The 17,537-nt window shown below is 40.3% G+C and overlaps 1 protein-coding gene across 5 annotated transcripts in view; it reads left to right on the top strand.

The window, feature by feature from the left end:
- Positions 1–17,537, top strand: part of prkg1b (protein kinase cGMP-dependent 1b) — an 847,749-nt gene that overhangs the window by 135,038 nt on the left and 695,174 nt on the right. For all 5 annotated transcript variants that reach the window (XM_068052493.1, XM_068052492.1, XM_068052491.1 and 2 more), the window contains exon 2: positions 11,674–11,840. In XM_068052493.1, coding sequence (XP_067908594.1) covers positions 11,674–11,840 — 167 coding nt within the window. The remainder of the gene's footprint in view (positions 1–11,673; positions 11,841–17,537) is intronic.

Genomic DNA, 17,537 nt, shown 5'->3' with positions numbered 1-17,537 from the left:
AATTCTGGGAGGGAGGGGAAAGTGTGAGGGCAGTAGTGTGGGAAATGGGCCGGACACAGTTGAAGGCCCTGTCAACCATAGTGAGGGGGAATCCTCGGTTGAGGAAAAAGGAAGACATATCAGAAGTGCTGTTGTGGAAGGTTGCATCATCAGAGCAGATGCGTCGGAGACGGAGAAACTGGGAGAATGGAATGGAATCCTTACAGGAGGCAGGGTGTGACGAAGTGTAGTCAAGGTAGCTGTGGGAGTCAGTGGGCTTATAATGAATATTAGTGGACAGCCTACCCCCAGAGATGGAGACAGAGAAGTCGAGGAAGGGGAGGGAAGTGTTGGAGATGACCCGTGTAAAGGTAACAGAAGGGTGGAAATTGGAAGCGAAATTGATAGTTTTCCAGTTCAGGGCGGGAGCAGGAAACGTCACCGATACAGTCACCAATGTACCGGAAAAAGAATTGGGGGAGGGGGCCTGAGTAGAACTGGCACAAGGAATGTTCGACATATCCCAGAAAAATACAGGCAGAACTGGGACCCATGCGAGTACCCATAGCAACACCTTTTACTTGAAGGAAGTGAGTCGAGTTGAAGGAGAAGTTGTTCAATGTGAGAACAAATTCAGCCAGGTGGAGGAGGGTGGTGGTGGTTGGGCCTCTGTTCAAGGAAGAAGCGGAGAGCATTCAAACCATCCTGGTGGGGGATGGAGGTGTAGAGAGATTGGATGTCATCCTTTCTGATCTGACCCCTTACTGTCTATTCACTATACACTCTGACCTTCCGCTCTCCAATGCTAAACGATCTGTACTCAGAAAAGGACTCATTTTTATCCCCTTATGCCCCCGCCTCAATGAATTTTGCACCTGGCATGACGTTGAACTCTTCTTCTGTCGCCTTCGCCTCCATGCTCACTTCTTTGACCAGTGGTCCCCTCCCCGACTTTTTTTGGGTTATGTCGAACATTCCTTGTTCCAGTCCTACTCAGGCCCCCTCCCCCAATGCTTTTTCCGGTACATTGATGACTGTATCGGTGCCGTTTCCTGCTCCCGCGCCGAACTGGAAAACTTTATCAACTTTGCTTCCAATTTCTATCCTTCTCTCACCTTTACATGGTCCACCTCCAACACTTCCCTTCCCTTCCTTGACTTCTCTGTCTCCATCTCTGGGGGTAGGCTGTCCACTAATATTCACTATGAGCCCACCGACTCCCACAGCTACCTCGACTACACTTCTTCACACCCTGCCTCCTGTAAGGATTCCATTCCATTCTCCCAGTTTCTCCATCTCCGACACATCTGCTCTGATGATGCAACCTTCCACAACAGCACTTCTGATATGTCTTCCTTTTTCCTCAACCGAGGATTCCCCCCACTGTTGTTGACAGGCCTTCAACCATGTCCAGCCCATTTCCCACACTTCTGCCCTCACCCCTTCCCCTCCCTCCCAGAACCGCGACAGGGTTCCCCTTTTCCTCACTTTCCACCCCACCAGCCTCCACATCCAGAGGATGATCCTCCGCCATTTCCGCCACCTCCAGCATGATGCCACCACCAAACGCATCTTCCCCTCTCCTCCTCTGTCAGCATTCTGATGGGATCATTCCCTCCGTGACACCCTGGTCCTCTCCTCCATTAGCCCAACACCCCGTCCCCTTCCCACGGCACCTTCATATGCAGTCGCAGGAGGTGTAATACCTGCCCTTTTACCTCCTCTCTCCTCACTATCCCAGGCCCCAATCACTCATTTCAGGTGAAGAAGTGATTTACTTGTACTTCTTTCAATTTAGATACAGTATTCGCTGCTCACAATGTGGTCTGCTCTACACTGCGGAGACCAAGCGTAGATTGGGTGACCACTTTGCTGATCACCTCCGCTCAGTCCGAAAGCATGACCCCGAGCTTCTAGTTCCTTTCCATTTCAACACTTCCCCCTGCTCTCATGCCAATGTTACTGCCTTTGGCCTGCTCCAGTGTTCCAGTGAATGTCAAAGCAAGCTTGAGGAACAGCACCTGATCTTTTGATTAGGCACTCTACAGCCTTGCGGACTGAACATTGAGTTCAATAACTTCAGAGCATGACTGGCCTTTTTTTATATTTTATTTTTGAACCATGTGTCTGCTTTTCATGTAGTCAGAGCTGCTCATTATTCCGCTATTAGCACTCTCTCTGGACTAATGCTTTGTCTTTCACCACAAGCATTAACAGACACTTTGCCTTTGTCCCAGGACAGCTTTGTTATTTAATCTCTCCTGCCCTCTGCCCTATCAAACACCTTCCCCATTTGTTCTCTCCCCCACCACTCTCCCCTTCACTTGTTTAAATTTATTTCCTAACCTTTGCCACTTCTGATGAAAGGTGACAGACCTGAAATGTTAACTTTACTTTTCTCTCCATAGATGCTGTCAGACCTGCTGAGTATTTCCAGCACTTTTTGTTTTTGTTGCAGATTTCCAGCATCTGCAGTATTTTGCTTTTATTATATTGGGGAATCAGTCCTTGGGTTCTGTCATTCAGAACACTTTTGTTTTGCTATTAACAACTTTTAACTCTTGTGCTAATATTTGGTTACACTCTTCTGGACCCCTCACACTTCTGACAGGATACACGAAAGAGCTTGCCATCGAAGAGGTAATCCTTGCCTAAGTGTTTGCCTTGTGTTCCTCTTTATCCAACAAAGTGCTGAATTTGGCTCTAAATGATTTCCAACACTAGTCTCAAAGCAAAGGATAGTGGTGTGAATCTTGGTTACAATAAAGAAAATTAACCAGAGATGAACACAATTTCACACCAATATAATAAAAGCAAAATACTGCAGATGCTGGAAAGCTGAAATAAAAGTAAGAAATGCTGGAAATACTCAGCAGGTCTGGCAGCATCTGTGGAGAGAGAAGCAGAGTGCCCAGATGCTGCCAGACCTGCTGAGTATTTACAGCATTTCTTGTTTTTATTTCACACCAATATAGTTGTGTTTCCATGGGGAAGAGTGTCACAATGCTTTTCCATTAATTACTATTGATTTAAGATTTGACATTTAATGAAGATAACTAGTGCAGTACGAGTTGTAAAATTTTAGCTCACTGCAGTATTCTTTGTGCTGTGAAGGCTGCCTCTCAAAATAGTGTCAAAGGTTAGAACTGTGATCTTCACGTGAAAGAATTATGTATAGGAATATCAGTTCTAAATGCTGAGATAATTTTGATCAGACAGATTAATTTTAGTTCTCAGTTTGACACCATTGTAATTGGTTGATGTGTTATTGCCTTGTCACATATTTCAACCAACGTGTGCCAAAGACTACTAAGTCTTTTTATTGTTGAGTGAAATAGCAACTGCAATACAGTTTAAAGCCTAATATAAACCCATTTGGAACATTAGTATGTGATACATTAAACAAATTGGGATTATTAACGCCAAGATAGAACAATAAAAAAGATCACTGCTACAATTTTGAGGTCCTAACTTGTTTTATCATGTTTATTGTGGAAGTTTCTTTTTGTTTATAGTCTCATCAGTTTCATCGTGACAGATGGGATATTAAAGCTCACAGCTTTAAATTGATACTTAATGGAACATTGGGAAGATTCCTCGCTTTTTAACTTGTAATAAAGATGCGACAAAATGCTTTTTAACAGAGTGGGGAATCATAGATATTTAGGAGAGTAAATATAGATCTTTTGAAGGTAGGAGTGCAGATAGAAAAAGGCAAATGGAATTTTGGATTTTACATATAGGGACATTAAATATACAAGTAAGGAAGTGATGCTAAATTTTTGCAAAGCATTGGTTAGGGCAAATGGAGTATTGCATGTAGTTCTTGGCACTCCAATATAAGAAGCATATTGAACCATGGAGAAGATACACCAAAGATTCAGTGGATGGTACCAGGAATTAGAGATTATAGTAAGGAGGAGAGGCTTGTTTTACACAGGAAAAACTAGGGTTAAGTGGTGATCTAACAGAGATTGTCCAAACTATGAAAGCCTTTGAGAAAGAGATTATTGCTTAAGCTGGTTGGCAAACTGGAAATATTAAACTCAGGATTATCATTAAAAAATTGAAGGGGAAATTAACAGAAATATTTTCACACGGAGGTATCAGAACATGGAATACTTTACCAGAAGTGGCACAGACTGTAATATCATTTAAAATGGATCAGCATAAGATTTAAAAAGGAAGAATATAAAAAGAGGAAAGGGCAGGGGAATTGGATTGGAATAGATAGCTCCAGTAAGAACTAGCACTGTCAGAGGCATAATGGACTGAATGGCCTCATGTGCTGTAAATTCTATGCTTTCTTATAACCTTAAAAATTACATTACTTATACTTTTCCCTACTGTGGTCTTGGTTCCTCTGTTATCTCAAGAACTTGGTGAATAATGAATATGCCTCTGCAGAATATATTTGTAGGCATGTTAACTGAAATCATTTCACTTGAGGAATAACAGTCAGCCTGATATTCCATGCCCATAGCCATGTTGAGTAAAATGGATGTTGTTCCATATCAAAACATATAGATCTACTCAGTAGGGTGCCTTATCTGCCCCTCCGTCAGAACTCTAGTACAAAAGCAAAATACTGCAGATGCTGAAAATCTGAAATAAAAACAGAAAATGCTGGAGGTAATCAGCAGGTCAGGCCGCATCTGAGCTGTTGAGTTTTTCCAGCATTTTCTGTTTTTGCTCCCTCAGAACAATTGTGATTCTAATGTAAATGTTCCCTTAAGTAGCCACAAGTAGAAGGTAAGCCAGATTGTCTGGGCAGATTGCTGAATCAGCAGAGAATAGCAGTTTTGACCCCAGTTTTTGTTTCCTGAAAGCCCACTGTACATACCTTCTCAGCCGTGAAGCTGATTTTTATTTTTGCTGCTGTGTGTCTTTTAAAACTGTTCTGGCATATTTTATATTGTTTGTGAGGAAAGTGTGGCCAATCATACACATTTGAGGGTGATCACTGTTTTGATAAGCATCAAAACTGTTTCACAGCTCTTCATCGATTCCCAAATTACCACAGTTTAAGCGTAGTTAGAATATAGCACCATAATGGAATGAACTATCTCAAGGCATTTCTTCATAGAGGAACTGGTCCAGCATTGAGTAGGAATAGGGTAAGAAATGAAGGGAGGCGGTCAAGGTATGGTTGGAGAGATGTGACAAGATAGAATGGGAGAGATGTGACAAGACAGACAGGTTTAGGTAGACAATGCAAGAGTCCATAGCCATGATAGTTGAAGGTTCTGCAACCAATGATTGTGCTGTACCCTAGACTCAGTAGAGCAGAAGATATGAATTGGGACATGGGGCTGGAGGGAGTTGTGTAGGTAGGACTACAGAGGGGTTTATAAATGAGGGAAAAGATTTAGAAACTATTGCATTGATCTTTGTAGAGCAATGATGGATTGGCCAAGTTTTGGTGTGGAATATGATGAGGCAGATGAAGTTCTGGATGAATTGGTGTTTGCGTAGGTTGGCTAAAGGGTGTTGGAAAAATCAAGTCTGGAGATGGCAATAGCTAATCAAATCAGTAACAGGAGGGGAGAGATTAAGATGAATCCGAAACTAGGGTCCTGAATCTAAATAAAGGAAACTACGAAGGTATGAGGCGGGAGTTGGCTATGGTAGATTTACTGAAAGGGTTGACGGTGGATAGACAATGGATAATATTTAAAGAACATGTGCATGAATTACAACAATTATTCATTCCTGTCTGATGCAAAAATAAAACCGGAAAGGTGACTCAACCCTGGCTTACAAAAGAAATTAGGGATAGTATTAGATCCAAAGAGCAGGCACATAAAATTTCCAGAAAAAGCAGCAAGTCTGAGGATTGGGAGTAGTTTAGAACTCAACAAAGGAGGACAAAGTGTTTGATTAAGAGGGGGAAAATAGAGTATGAGAGTAAACTTGCGGAGAACATAAAAACTGACTGTAAAAGCTTCTATAAATATGTGAAGAGAAAAAGATTAGTTAAGACAAATGTAGGTCCCTTACAGTCAGAAACGGGGAAAATTATAATGGGAAACAAAGAAATGGCTGAACAATTAAACACATACTTTGGTTTTGTCTTCACAAAGGAGGACACAAATAACCTCCCAGAAATGTAAGGGAACCAAGGGTCTAATGACAGGGAGGAACTGAAGGAAATCAGTATTAGTAAAAAAATATTGCTAAGGAAATTAATGGGGTTAAAGGCTGACATCCCTAGGGCCTGATAATCTACATCCCAGAGTACTAAAGGAAGTGACCCTGGAAATAATGAATGCATTGGTGGTCATCTTCCAAAATTCTATAAACTCTGGAGCAGTTCCTACAGATTGGAGGGTGGCAAATGTAACCCCACTATTTAAAAAAGGAGGGAGAGAAAAAACAGGGATCTACAGACCAGTTAGCCTTAAATCAGTAGTGGGGAAAATGCTAGAGTCTATTACAAAGGAAGTGATAGCAGAACACCTAGAAAGCATAAACGGGATTAGGCAAAGACAGCATGGGTTTACGAAAGGGAAGTCATGCTTAACAAATTTACTGGAGTTTTTTGAGGATGTAACTAGTAGAATAGATAAGGGATAACCAGTGGATGTGGTGTATTTGGATTTTCAGAAGGCTTTTGATAAGGTCCACATAAGAGGTTAGTGTGGAAAATTAAAGCACATGGGATTGGGGGTAATATACTGGCATGGATTGAGAATTAGTTGACAGACAGGAAACAGAGAGTAGGAATAAATGGGTCTTTTTCTGGGTGGCAGGCAGCGACTAGTGGGGTACCGCAGGGATCAGTGCTTGGGATCCAGCTATACACAATATAAATGACTTGGGTGAGGGAACTAAATGTAATATTTCCAAGTTTGCAGACGACACAAAGGTGGGGGGGGGGGGTGGGGTTGGTGGAATGTGAAGCTGTGAGGAGGATGCAAAGAGGCTCCATTGTGATTTGGACAAATTGGGTGAGTGGGCAAATGCATGGCAGATGCAGTATAACGTGGATAAATGTGAAGTTATCCACTTTGGTTGTAAAAACAGAAAGGCAGATTATTATCTGAATGGTGATAGATTGGGAAAGGGGGAGGTGCAAGGAGACCTGGGTGTCCTTGTACACCAGTCGCTGAAAGCAAGCATTCCAGTGCAGCAAGCAATTAGGAAGGCGAATGTATGTCGGCCTTCGTTGAAAGAGGATTTGAGTACAGGAGCAAGGATTTCTTACTGCAGTTATACAGGGCCTTGGTGAGAACACAGCTGAAGTATTGTGTGTAGTTTTGGTCTCCTTATCTGAGGAAGGATGTTCTTGCCTTGGAGGGAGTGCAAAGAAGATTTACTAGGCTGATTCCTAGGATGGCAGGATTGACGTATGAGGAGAGATTGGGTCGGCTAGGTCTATATTCACTAGAGTTCAGAAGAATGAGAGGGGATCTCATAGAAACCTATAAAATTCTAACAGGACTAGACAGGCTAGATGCAGGGAGGATGTTTCCGATGTCTGGGGAGTCCAGAACAAGGGGTCACAGTCTCAGGATATGGGGATGTCATTTGGAACTGAGATGAGGAGAAATTTCTTCACTCAGAGGGTGGTGAATCTGTGGAATTCTCTACCGCAGAGTGGAGGTCAAGTCATTAAATATATTCAAGAAGGAGATAGATATATTTCTTAAGGCCAAAGGGATCAAGGGATATGGGGAGAAAGCGGGAACAGGGTACTGAATTAGACGATCAGCCGTGATCTTTTTTGAATGGCAGAGCAGGCCCGAAGGGCCGAATGGCCTACTCCTGCTCCTATTTTCTATGTTTCTATGAAAGTGGAAAAAAATCTGGAAGCAAAATATATGCTCTTAATAATGAGCTGGATGCAGATTTTGAAAATCAGCTCAGGCTTGGGAAGGACACTGAGACTGTGCCCTATTGGGCAGAGCCTGAGTAAACCAATAGAATTGAATAGAATTGAGGGACAGGCTGTAGGGTTTCTGATGTGAGCCAAATTTGGCTTCAGTCTTGCCAGTGTTTTTTTGGAGCAACTTCTCGCCCATGCATAACTTGGTGTTAGCAGTCTAATGGTAGAGCAACCGTTGGAGACTCGATAGTGGAGACAGGAGGATAAAGCTGGGCATCATCATAGGGATATAGATGCTGGACCCATGCCCACAGATGAAGCCTTGGGTCACGCCTGAGGTTATCACATGGATGTCAAGGAGAAGCCATCTTTCTCCATTTTCTCTTGAGTTTTGCTACTGTTGTTTAATGAATAAAATGGTTTGATTAAATTTCCAGCTTATTGTTATATTTGTGACAACCATGGCATTATAATTAAAATGTGTTTTACTTCTAATTGCCTTTTATGCTTTTGCAATTAGCTATTTCTTGTGACTAATGCTACATTTATTCTTTCAGTGACGGTAATTAGCTTTATTGGTGCCACTGCCAGTTTCTGTCATTCTGATAGATTAGGCTGTGAAACAGATTATTCACTTCCTGGCGATATTGTACAGGCATTATTATGATGTGAAAATAATCATCACAGGAACTGTTTTGTTTATATAACAGTCACCACGTAGTAAAAATGGACTCATTGCAAAGTTTGCTGCCAGCTTGTCCCAGTGTACATGCTTTTCTTTGGAGTGCATTCAGTATATTCTTTTGAGACTAGGATTTCCAATTGCAACAGGAGACATATCATTCACTTAATGATTTAGCTGATTTTATGGAGATTCATATTTTCTTGGGTGAATGACAGCATATTGTTTAAGAGTCACAGTAATTATTGGCCAGTGTCAATGCTACACTTGTATATTGTGTGTGGTCTTTATATTATATAAGACAACAATCAGTACAAGCCAATCCGTTGCAGCATCAGACATTTGAGAAGGGATGATGTAATACAGTAACCAGTCTTCAAAAAGCTATAAAATAAAATCAGAAGGTCAAAATCTATTTAAAAGTTTACATAGATCACAAAATCAGTACAATAATTTAAAAAAATGTATATTTATATTCAATATCTTGCTATCCAATAGGATGCCATTTGTACAAATATGACATAGATGTACAGGAAGGAACCCATTGAGAATATGGCTTTCATTTTCATTTTAGCAGGCAAACATGTACTTATGAGCATGTTTAGATCTGTATTTTAACCAACCTGCTTAGAGCTATATTGTGATACAATAACCTGGTCAATAAATAGTTTCTGATCTTAAAATTTAGCATAGAACAAACATTTAGCCTTGTTCCATTACCAGTTGCACTGGTGCTGCTTTTTTTTTTCTCTGATTCATTTAAGGGCTTTAAGCCCCACCTTTAGCCTCTATGTCATATATAATTCCCTGGTCTTCAGAGAAGGAGATATAGAACTGCTCTCTGGCCTTCACTTCAAAGCTCTGTAAGTACCTACTGAGAGATGCCAATGACTGGATTGGTTTGCTGATTACATTTTTGCACAGTCTCCCTATAGGAAGATACCTCACTTTTGTTATGCACCATTTTGTCACAACACAATCCAAATCAGAAACTCTGCTTGTGTGAAATCAAGAAGACCCTCCACCCCCCACACATTCCAGCATTGTAGTGAACACTATTTTAGCCCCACTTTCATTGTTCTGTGAAGAGTGTTTCCATTGCGGCACTCACTGAATCACTTTGTGAATGGTAAATTTGAATTTACTGTGTAAAGTTGAGTTAAATAAGAGCTCTTTTTCACATTATTGTTGCAACAGTTTTCGAGAAGCAGTTTTAAAAATTCAAAGCAATTCAAGTAGTCATTGTTATGTTCACTCAATATTGCAGATGTACATAGTTTCCTTTGAGAACAGCATTAATTACTGTCTGACTTTTCATCAGTAGCAGCATGTCTTGTTCTTTGGGAATTATTGATTATTCTAATGAAGCTGTAATCACAAATGGGACTCCAAGCAGGAAATGCAAATTCTCCATTGTATAATTTTACAATAAAAATGTTTCATTAAATCCTAAGTGGAGATAAACAATTCAGCATTTAATATTCTAATGTGATAAATGGAAGGATCTGTCCGTTAATGTTTACCTTCATTTTAATTTGGGCTAAGCAAATATATTGTGAACAAGGGTAAATTCTTGGAAGATGAAATTAAACATTCATCTACATAACAGCAGCTGCTCTTCAGAGTAATGCATTGTCTATGAATCTTGTGATGTAGGAATATTAGGAACAGGAGTAGGCCGTTCAGTCCCTTGAGCATGTACTATTATTCAATTCGATCATGGCCAGTGTTCCCTCTAATTTGCATGGGTGTGTGGCTCTGTAGCATTCAGGAACTTACTGTGCAGGGAACAAACAGAACACGCACAACCAACATTCCCTTTTAGATGTGTGCATGTGCCACCACACAGCAATCTTAAAGGGATGGCACAGTGCAACAAACAAGTTATGTACAGCAAATAGAAATTAGAGGGAACACTGAATGTGGCTGATCTGCACCTTAACTTCATTTTTCTGCTGTTGCTCCATATCGATTGATATCCTGACTTAACAAAGATATATCTGTCTTGAAAGCTCCAATTGTTCCAGCATTCACAGCATGTTGGGGAAGGAAGTTCTAGATTTTTATTATCTTTTGTGTGTAAAAGCATCTTCTGAATGGTGTAGCTGTAATTTTACAATTATGTCCCATTGTTTTTGATTCCCCACCAGAGGAAATAGGGTAGGTACAAAGAAACTATCATATCCTTTTAACATTTTAAACACGTCGATCAGATCACCCCTCGATCTCCTATATGCAAGAGAATACAAGCCAAGTTTATGCAATCTGTCAGCATAATTTAACCCTCTAAACCACGGCATCGAGAAATGTAATAAGTCACTTTATTCTGGAAGTTGATTTTTCACATATACATGTGATTAGAATTGTAGTGTTATTATTGCAGAAGCAGTGGTGTACATGGAGTTCATGAACCTATTGGCTCTTTATGTTGCAGCTTTTGTTTGATTATGGCCAGCCAGGCTATATTTTTCCTTGGAAAATCATTCACATTGCCAATCTTCAGTGTCTTCACTTTGCACCTTGGAGTCCCTTCACAACTCCTTACTGTATATGTGACACAGTCCCTTAGTATATATGTGCCTATTCTTTAAATTGTACTATTTGGTCACTGTCCACCAACATGTCTTTTGAGGTTTTTTGGTATTGCTTACATTTTCCAAGACAGTTCACAGGAATGGTTTACACCCAATTCAAACACTTACATTGGGTTATTGTTTTATTATTCTACATACTAATATCATTGGCATGATGTAAACATGGGGGTGACATTTTTGTATAATCATTTTTATCTCACTAAAATCTCACTGACCTCTTTGATAACATTTTGTATGGCAGTTGATGACTTGTACAGTACTGCGATCCCAAGTTAAATAAGGCACATTAGTCAACATGAAAGCAATTGAATTACAATCAGGTTGTGTATTTACATTCACTGAAGGACTATAGGTGGTTACATTGACTTTTTAAACCTTTCTCCTCAGTCTCTTATCTATTATGTTAAAATCAACGCAATATTAACTGCAAGTATCTCATAAGCAACATTAATTTTTTACCTCCTATTTTGATGAAGTTATCAAACTTCTTTACAAGAAATCTTTAACATTCTTACTTCTCTTTGCCAATGTGTGCTATTCAGGGACTGGGTGGAATTTCTGCTGACAACTTTTCATTTACTTAACTTTAGGTCCAAAGAACTGATTAAGGAAGCAATCCTGGACAATGACTTCATGAAAAATCTGGAGTTGTCTCAGATTCAAGAAATTGTAGACTGCATGTACCCAGTGGAATATGGCAAGGACAGCTGCATCATCAAAGAAGGTGACGTGGGCTCTTTGGTTTATGTAATGGAAGGTAGGTTATTTGTGCTGGTTCTATTTATTTGTGTACCAACTGATCTTCAAGGAAGCTGCAGTAGTTCTTCCAGGCTTTCAATTGTTGCTTTTATGTTTGTTAACAGATGAAAATGTGTAAATATGTATTTTACCATCTACTTTAAGAATAAACAGCATACTGTTATTTTGATAAGCATATTTTAAGCGAAAAATATTCTGTACGTATTGAGCATTTAAAAAAATAAATCCTTTACAGTTCATATTATCCTGTGGCGTGGTTGTATCAGAAATGAGTTCCCTTAGCAGAGTGCAAGGAGGAATCAATTCTGCAATATGTACTATTCTCAGTATTTTGTTGTTATAAATGGGGTAATTTTTAACCTTCGTCACTTGGGCAATAAACGGCTGTGATATTTCATGGAGGCCTGCCTCCTCACCTTGCCCCATGCTTGTGGAGTGGTGACTTTCAAGCTATACGTTACCAACTGTCTCTCTCAAATGTGGAGAGATGCCTATGGTCCTTTGGGACTACAGCTAGAACAACAACAACAGCATAGAAACCGACCATTTGGCCCGATCTGTTTATGCCATTATTTATTTACGCTCTACACAAGCCTCCTTCCACCCTTCTTCATCTAACCCTGTTCATATAACCTTCTATTCCTTCCACTCTCATGTTTTTCTAGCTTCCGATTAAATGCATCTATGCTATTTGTCTCACGTACGCTTTGTTCCAGGATTCTACATGGATCATTGTAAGGGTACTGTTTTAGATACTAACCTTAGGCCAGTATCTGCACTGTGGTGCTTTCCAATTACTTTCTGTGGAGGGACCTCTTGGAATGATTGACTGGAAATACTGCCAGTGATTCCTTGGCCTAACCTTTGAAAGATTGTGTCTGCTACCCAAAGGTAATTTCATTGCAGAGAATGTGCTTTATTAAGCTGGCAACAAAAATAATGCTTATTTATTGAACAAACACAAAAGTAGTAAAAAAAATAATGACCACTGGGCCACCATTTTTGTACCTATGCCTTTACTTGCAACATTCAGCAGACAGACCTTAGTTATACTACCAGCTGCACCTTGCAGTGAGTTGATGGTAAAGGAGCTTTGACTATAAGTGCTTAGACATCTGCTCACTGGGCTCATGTTATCGTGAGGAGGCTGCAGACCATAGTGCAGTTTCTCTCAATTACTTATTGATTTTGGCAGTATTGTCTTAATGTATATGATTCATTAGGATAGAAAAGAGAGAGAATTTTTTCATCACTTGGGTCTTATATCTCCTGCATGGAATTCGGATCATGTTGATGAGTGTGCAACTCTTTTACACCAAAATTAGTCCTATAATGACAATATTAAGAGTTTAGAAACAAAAACAGTATTTTCTTTGCAACAATATTGTAATGCTCTAGTGCAAGAAGATTCCACCCCACTGTTTGGAAATGATAAATAATGGCAAAAGCAAAACCCATCTTTGTACATGCTGTCATTCAGCACGCTAACCTAGCGACATTCATGTGGCTTCTCAAAAATTGTATGTGCTAATATTGTCTTTGCCATTCAATCCACATCAAAACTCAATTGCTCCATTGTCCATGTAAGTTGCTTAACAGCATTAAATGAAAACACTTGCAAATAAATATTCCTCCCTCACCATCCATAGGTTATCATGCCAAAAGTCTACAAGGTCTTTCAGGATGTGACATGCAGACAAGTCTTGAGAGAGTGGTCTAGTTTCTCCTCAACAGCTTTGCTGCTTTTTGTATCAGATCAGATTTAGGATGGCACTGTCCTCCAGCGTGGTTGCAGAAGCAGTTAATTTGCAGCAATAGTAGACTTCAGTCTTTTGAGGAATGATTATCTTTGCAACGTATGCAATAACATCATAAACGCATTCTTTATAAATGAGTTTATGATTTCATCTCACACAATACCCAGAAAAAGCCTTCCTCCTTGATGACGCCATTGCAAACGACCTCTCTCTTTATGAAAATACTGGTTCCAAAAATCCGTTAGTCAGTGTATCTTGGTGCCAGTGCGGAGGTATGGCTGCCCTAGACCCCACCATGCCGCCGCATGGCCTCCAGCTTCTGGAGCCTGCCTGCCATCCTTAATCGGACAGTGAGCACACCCTTTGGCCATTCCTTTGAAAGTTATCTCGGCTGACTATTTCCGACACAGTGCAGGGTCGAGACCTGGACATGATCCCAAGGGGAGGATGTGGTGACCCCCAAAAATGATCCAGCCCTGGGAGTCTCTGCCTTACAATGGCCTTGCAAGAGGTGCCAGAGGCTCCAACACTGTAATGCCATCATGTTTTCTTGGATGCTAAGTCTGGACCCAGATATGCTGGGTCCAGACCAAGTTTCCCTCCATTCTGTTGTATTTTCACTGAAGTGCTGGTAGGGTACATCAGAACGCCCATGTATTTTCAGCCCCAGTTGTTCCGGAGCACTTTCTACAGGAATGGAATTCAGTTGAAAACTTGGCCTAGAATTGTGCACAATTTTCAAACACTAATTGGGCACAGTGTGTGATGATGGTGACATATTTAGCCCAACAACTGGGACACGAAAGTTAAACATAAAAGCAGGATGTCCTGGATTCCAATTAAATTCCTGTCCCATTTTCCAGTTCTTGTTGCCTGCTAAGGTGGTAATTGCTAACTTGAGTTTATTGTATACCTTTCTAAGTTTTCTCTTATGGTTTGCACCACATTTGCATCACCTGGACTAGACATATTTTGCAAGCAGTTTAGCATTTTAAATATGGCTTCTTGAGGATTGCTTGCATTCTTGTGTGTCAACATTTTTACAAATACACTGGAGTTGCACAGATCTCAGTTTGGGAAAGTAAATACAGTGCAGGCTGTCCCAGCATGATTTGCTGGTATCTGAGCATGCACCTACAGTATTCCAAAATTGGAGTGTTTCTGATCTCCACCGTGCGCTCAAAGGAGAGACTGAGTGACATCTAGATACTTGATCAGAAGCAAGGAAAATCAGCACTAAAATCATTATTGGCTGCTTTCTCAAGAATTCTCTAGGCTGGTTGTGGAGTTGCTAAAGTTCAATAAACAGGTTATCTGCCATTCTCTTCAGCCAGACAATAAGGATAGGATGATTAGTAAATAAACCATAATAAATGTTAAAAGCCGTGAATAAACAAATGTAATAAAAGCACAAGTTCTGAAAGTGTAGAGTCATATTTAGTAGCAAAATGGCACAATAAACATTATCATTGATGCAAAACTTTTGAAATTGGCAATCACAGTTTTTAAATCTGATTTTGCCAGGCTAGTGGTGCTTCAGGTACTAAACAACCTATCCACTGAGTAGCCTCATCTGTGGCTTTGAGATGCTTGAAAGCTGTTCAGAATTCTTTATCAGAACAATTTTCAGCATGTGTGAGAATATGTTTCGATCAGATGTCGGAGTGAAGTGTACCAGGTGTTGATTCCATTCGAAATGGGGGTGAACTTTACTACAAGCTGGACAGGAAAAAATGAAAGTGCTGCTGTGTGAGATGTAGTTCTATCCTACAAACTTTGTGGACCCCCAATTGTACTCCACCACAATCTATAACCTCATGGCCTGGCAGAGTCTTCATTGTATCATTACCATCAAGCCAGGCGACCAACCCTGGTTTAATAAGGAATGTAGGAAAGCATGCCAGGAGCAGCACCAGACATGCCTAAAAATGAGATACCAACCTGGGGAAGCTACAACACAGGACTACATGCATGCTAAACAGTGGAAGCAACATGCTATAAACAAAGCTAAGTGATCCCACAACCGATGGAGCAGATCAATACTCTGCAATCCTGCCACATTTAATCATGAATGGTGGTGGACATTTAATCAATCAAAGGGAGGAGAAGGCTCCAGAAACATCCCAATCCTCAATTCTGGCAGTGTCCAGCATATGAGTGCAATAGACAAGGCTTCAGCCAGAAAGGCCGAGTGGATGATCCATCTCGACTTCCTCCTAACTAATTACAATTATCAAGCTTTATTTTAATTTGTTCGTGGGATGTGAGCATTGCCGACAGGGCCGGCATTAATTGCTCTTGAGAAGGTGATGGTGAGCTGCCTTCTGGAACCGCTGCAGCGCGTGTGGTGTTGTTACACCCACTTTTGTTCAGTCGAGAGTTCAGGATTTTGATTCAGTGTCAATAAAGGAATGGCAATATAGTGCCAGGTCTGGATGATGCGTGACTTGGAGGGGAACTCTCAAATGACTGTCCCATGTGCCTGTGTTGTTCTATTTCAAATGATCTTAATGCAGCATGTTGTGCCACATTTCAGAGTGTGATTACCGTACAAGTGGAGAGTATCATAATTTCTGAATTTTTTCAAACCGTATAAATGAGGGCAGTTACTGAAGGCATTTGGTATCCAGGCCAAATTCCTAGGAAGCTCTAATAATCTTGCTAGTTGTCATGGAGATAGTAGCAAAAATGTTAGAGAACATTAACCAGGGGAACTGAGCAACAGCAGCTGGTGTTGTACTAGAGAAAGAATGAGGAATGATAATGGCCTTGAAGAGAAACAATTACAATGGCAGAATAGAATCAAAATTGTCATTGATACAGAGTCCCCAAGTAAAGTTTGAGCTCTGAGTCATGGAGATACAAATTCCCTTCCCTGATGTATGGTGAGAGGCTCTATTACTGTTGGTAAGAACATTCCAAGCATTATGATTACAAAGTGCGGTTACCTGGGATTGAAAGTGAACAGTGTTTGTTTCTTTTATTACATGGCACTCTACCTAGTTGTCCACTCAACAACTAATGAAATTGTTACAGTTTTGACTGGCACAGTCAGGTTTTGGGCGTCACTGGGTCAATTTTCCAAGTCCTCTCTTCTGGTGAGTTACTTTACCTGCTGTCTTCATAGGTGTTGCCCATGGGCCAGGCACCTTGCCCTCATCAAAGACTCGGAAATTATGCCCTCTCCATCTCAATTGGAAGCCAGGACTATTAGTGCTGCACTGCATTACCCTCCAAAACTGAAGATATCTTGATCGTGTTTATGTCGAAATGATGCTGAATTTTACAACAATCTTACTGATAGTAATTTACACCAAAATCTGCTGATAATCTGATTAACAAATGCCAGAAGATAAAACCAACGCAAAACAAGTGGAAATTAATATAAATAATTGGGGCACAAGAAAGTGTGGAACATACACCATCTTCCTTCTTTAAGTTGCTCTTATCATGTTGATATTTTGAAAATGAAAGTTTGAAGTCATTAAACCATTGTTCATGCACATTAAGTGCAGCATGTTTAAGAAAATGCGAATTTGTCAGCTTTTCTCTTTTCAATGTAACAGATTCTGATGCCATAAAAAGGCATTCAAATTATAGAAAATACTCAGTAAGAAGAAATAAAACAGAAAGCTAAAAAATGTCACTACAAAATACCATAAATAGTGATGGTGACTGACCTAATATCTACTTAAGTGGCTCGGTGTCAAATTTTGTTTTATAATACTCCTGTGAGGCGCCTTGGGATGTTTTATTGTGTTAAAGGCGCCATAGAAATATAAGTTGTTGCTGTTCACACACCATGCTACATGAAAAATTTGGGCAGAAATTGGGCAATTGTAGGAAACCTGGGTTCTTTGGTCTTTTGTGTGGGGCAGTTCTATGTTAACTTAGCAGTGGCATAAAGGATCAATAAAATTCATGCATAGCGATAGTGT

Source organism: Heterodontus francisci, chromosome 20 (genome assembly GCF_036365525.1).
Source record: "Heterodontus francisci isolate sHetFra1 chromosome 20, sHetFra1.hap1, whole genome shotgun sequence".
In the NCBI taxonomy this organism is placed as follows: Eukaryota; Metazoa; Chordata; class Chondrichthyes; order Heterodontiformes; family Heterodontidae; genus Heterodontus; species Heterodontus francisci.
This window is presented reverse-complemented; position numbering and strand designations above follow the sequence as displayed.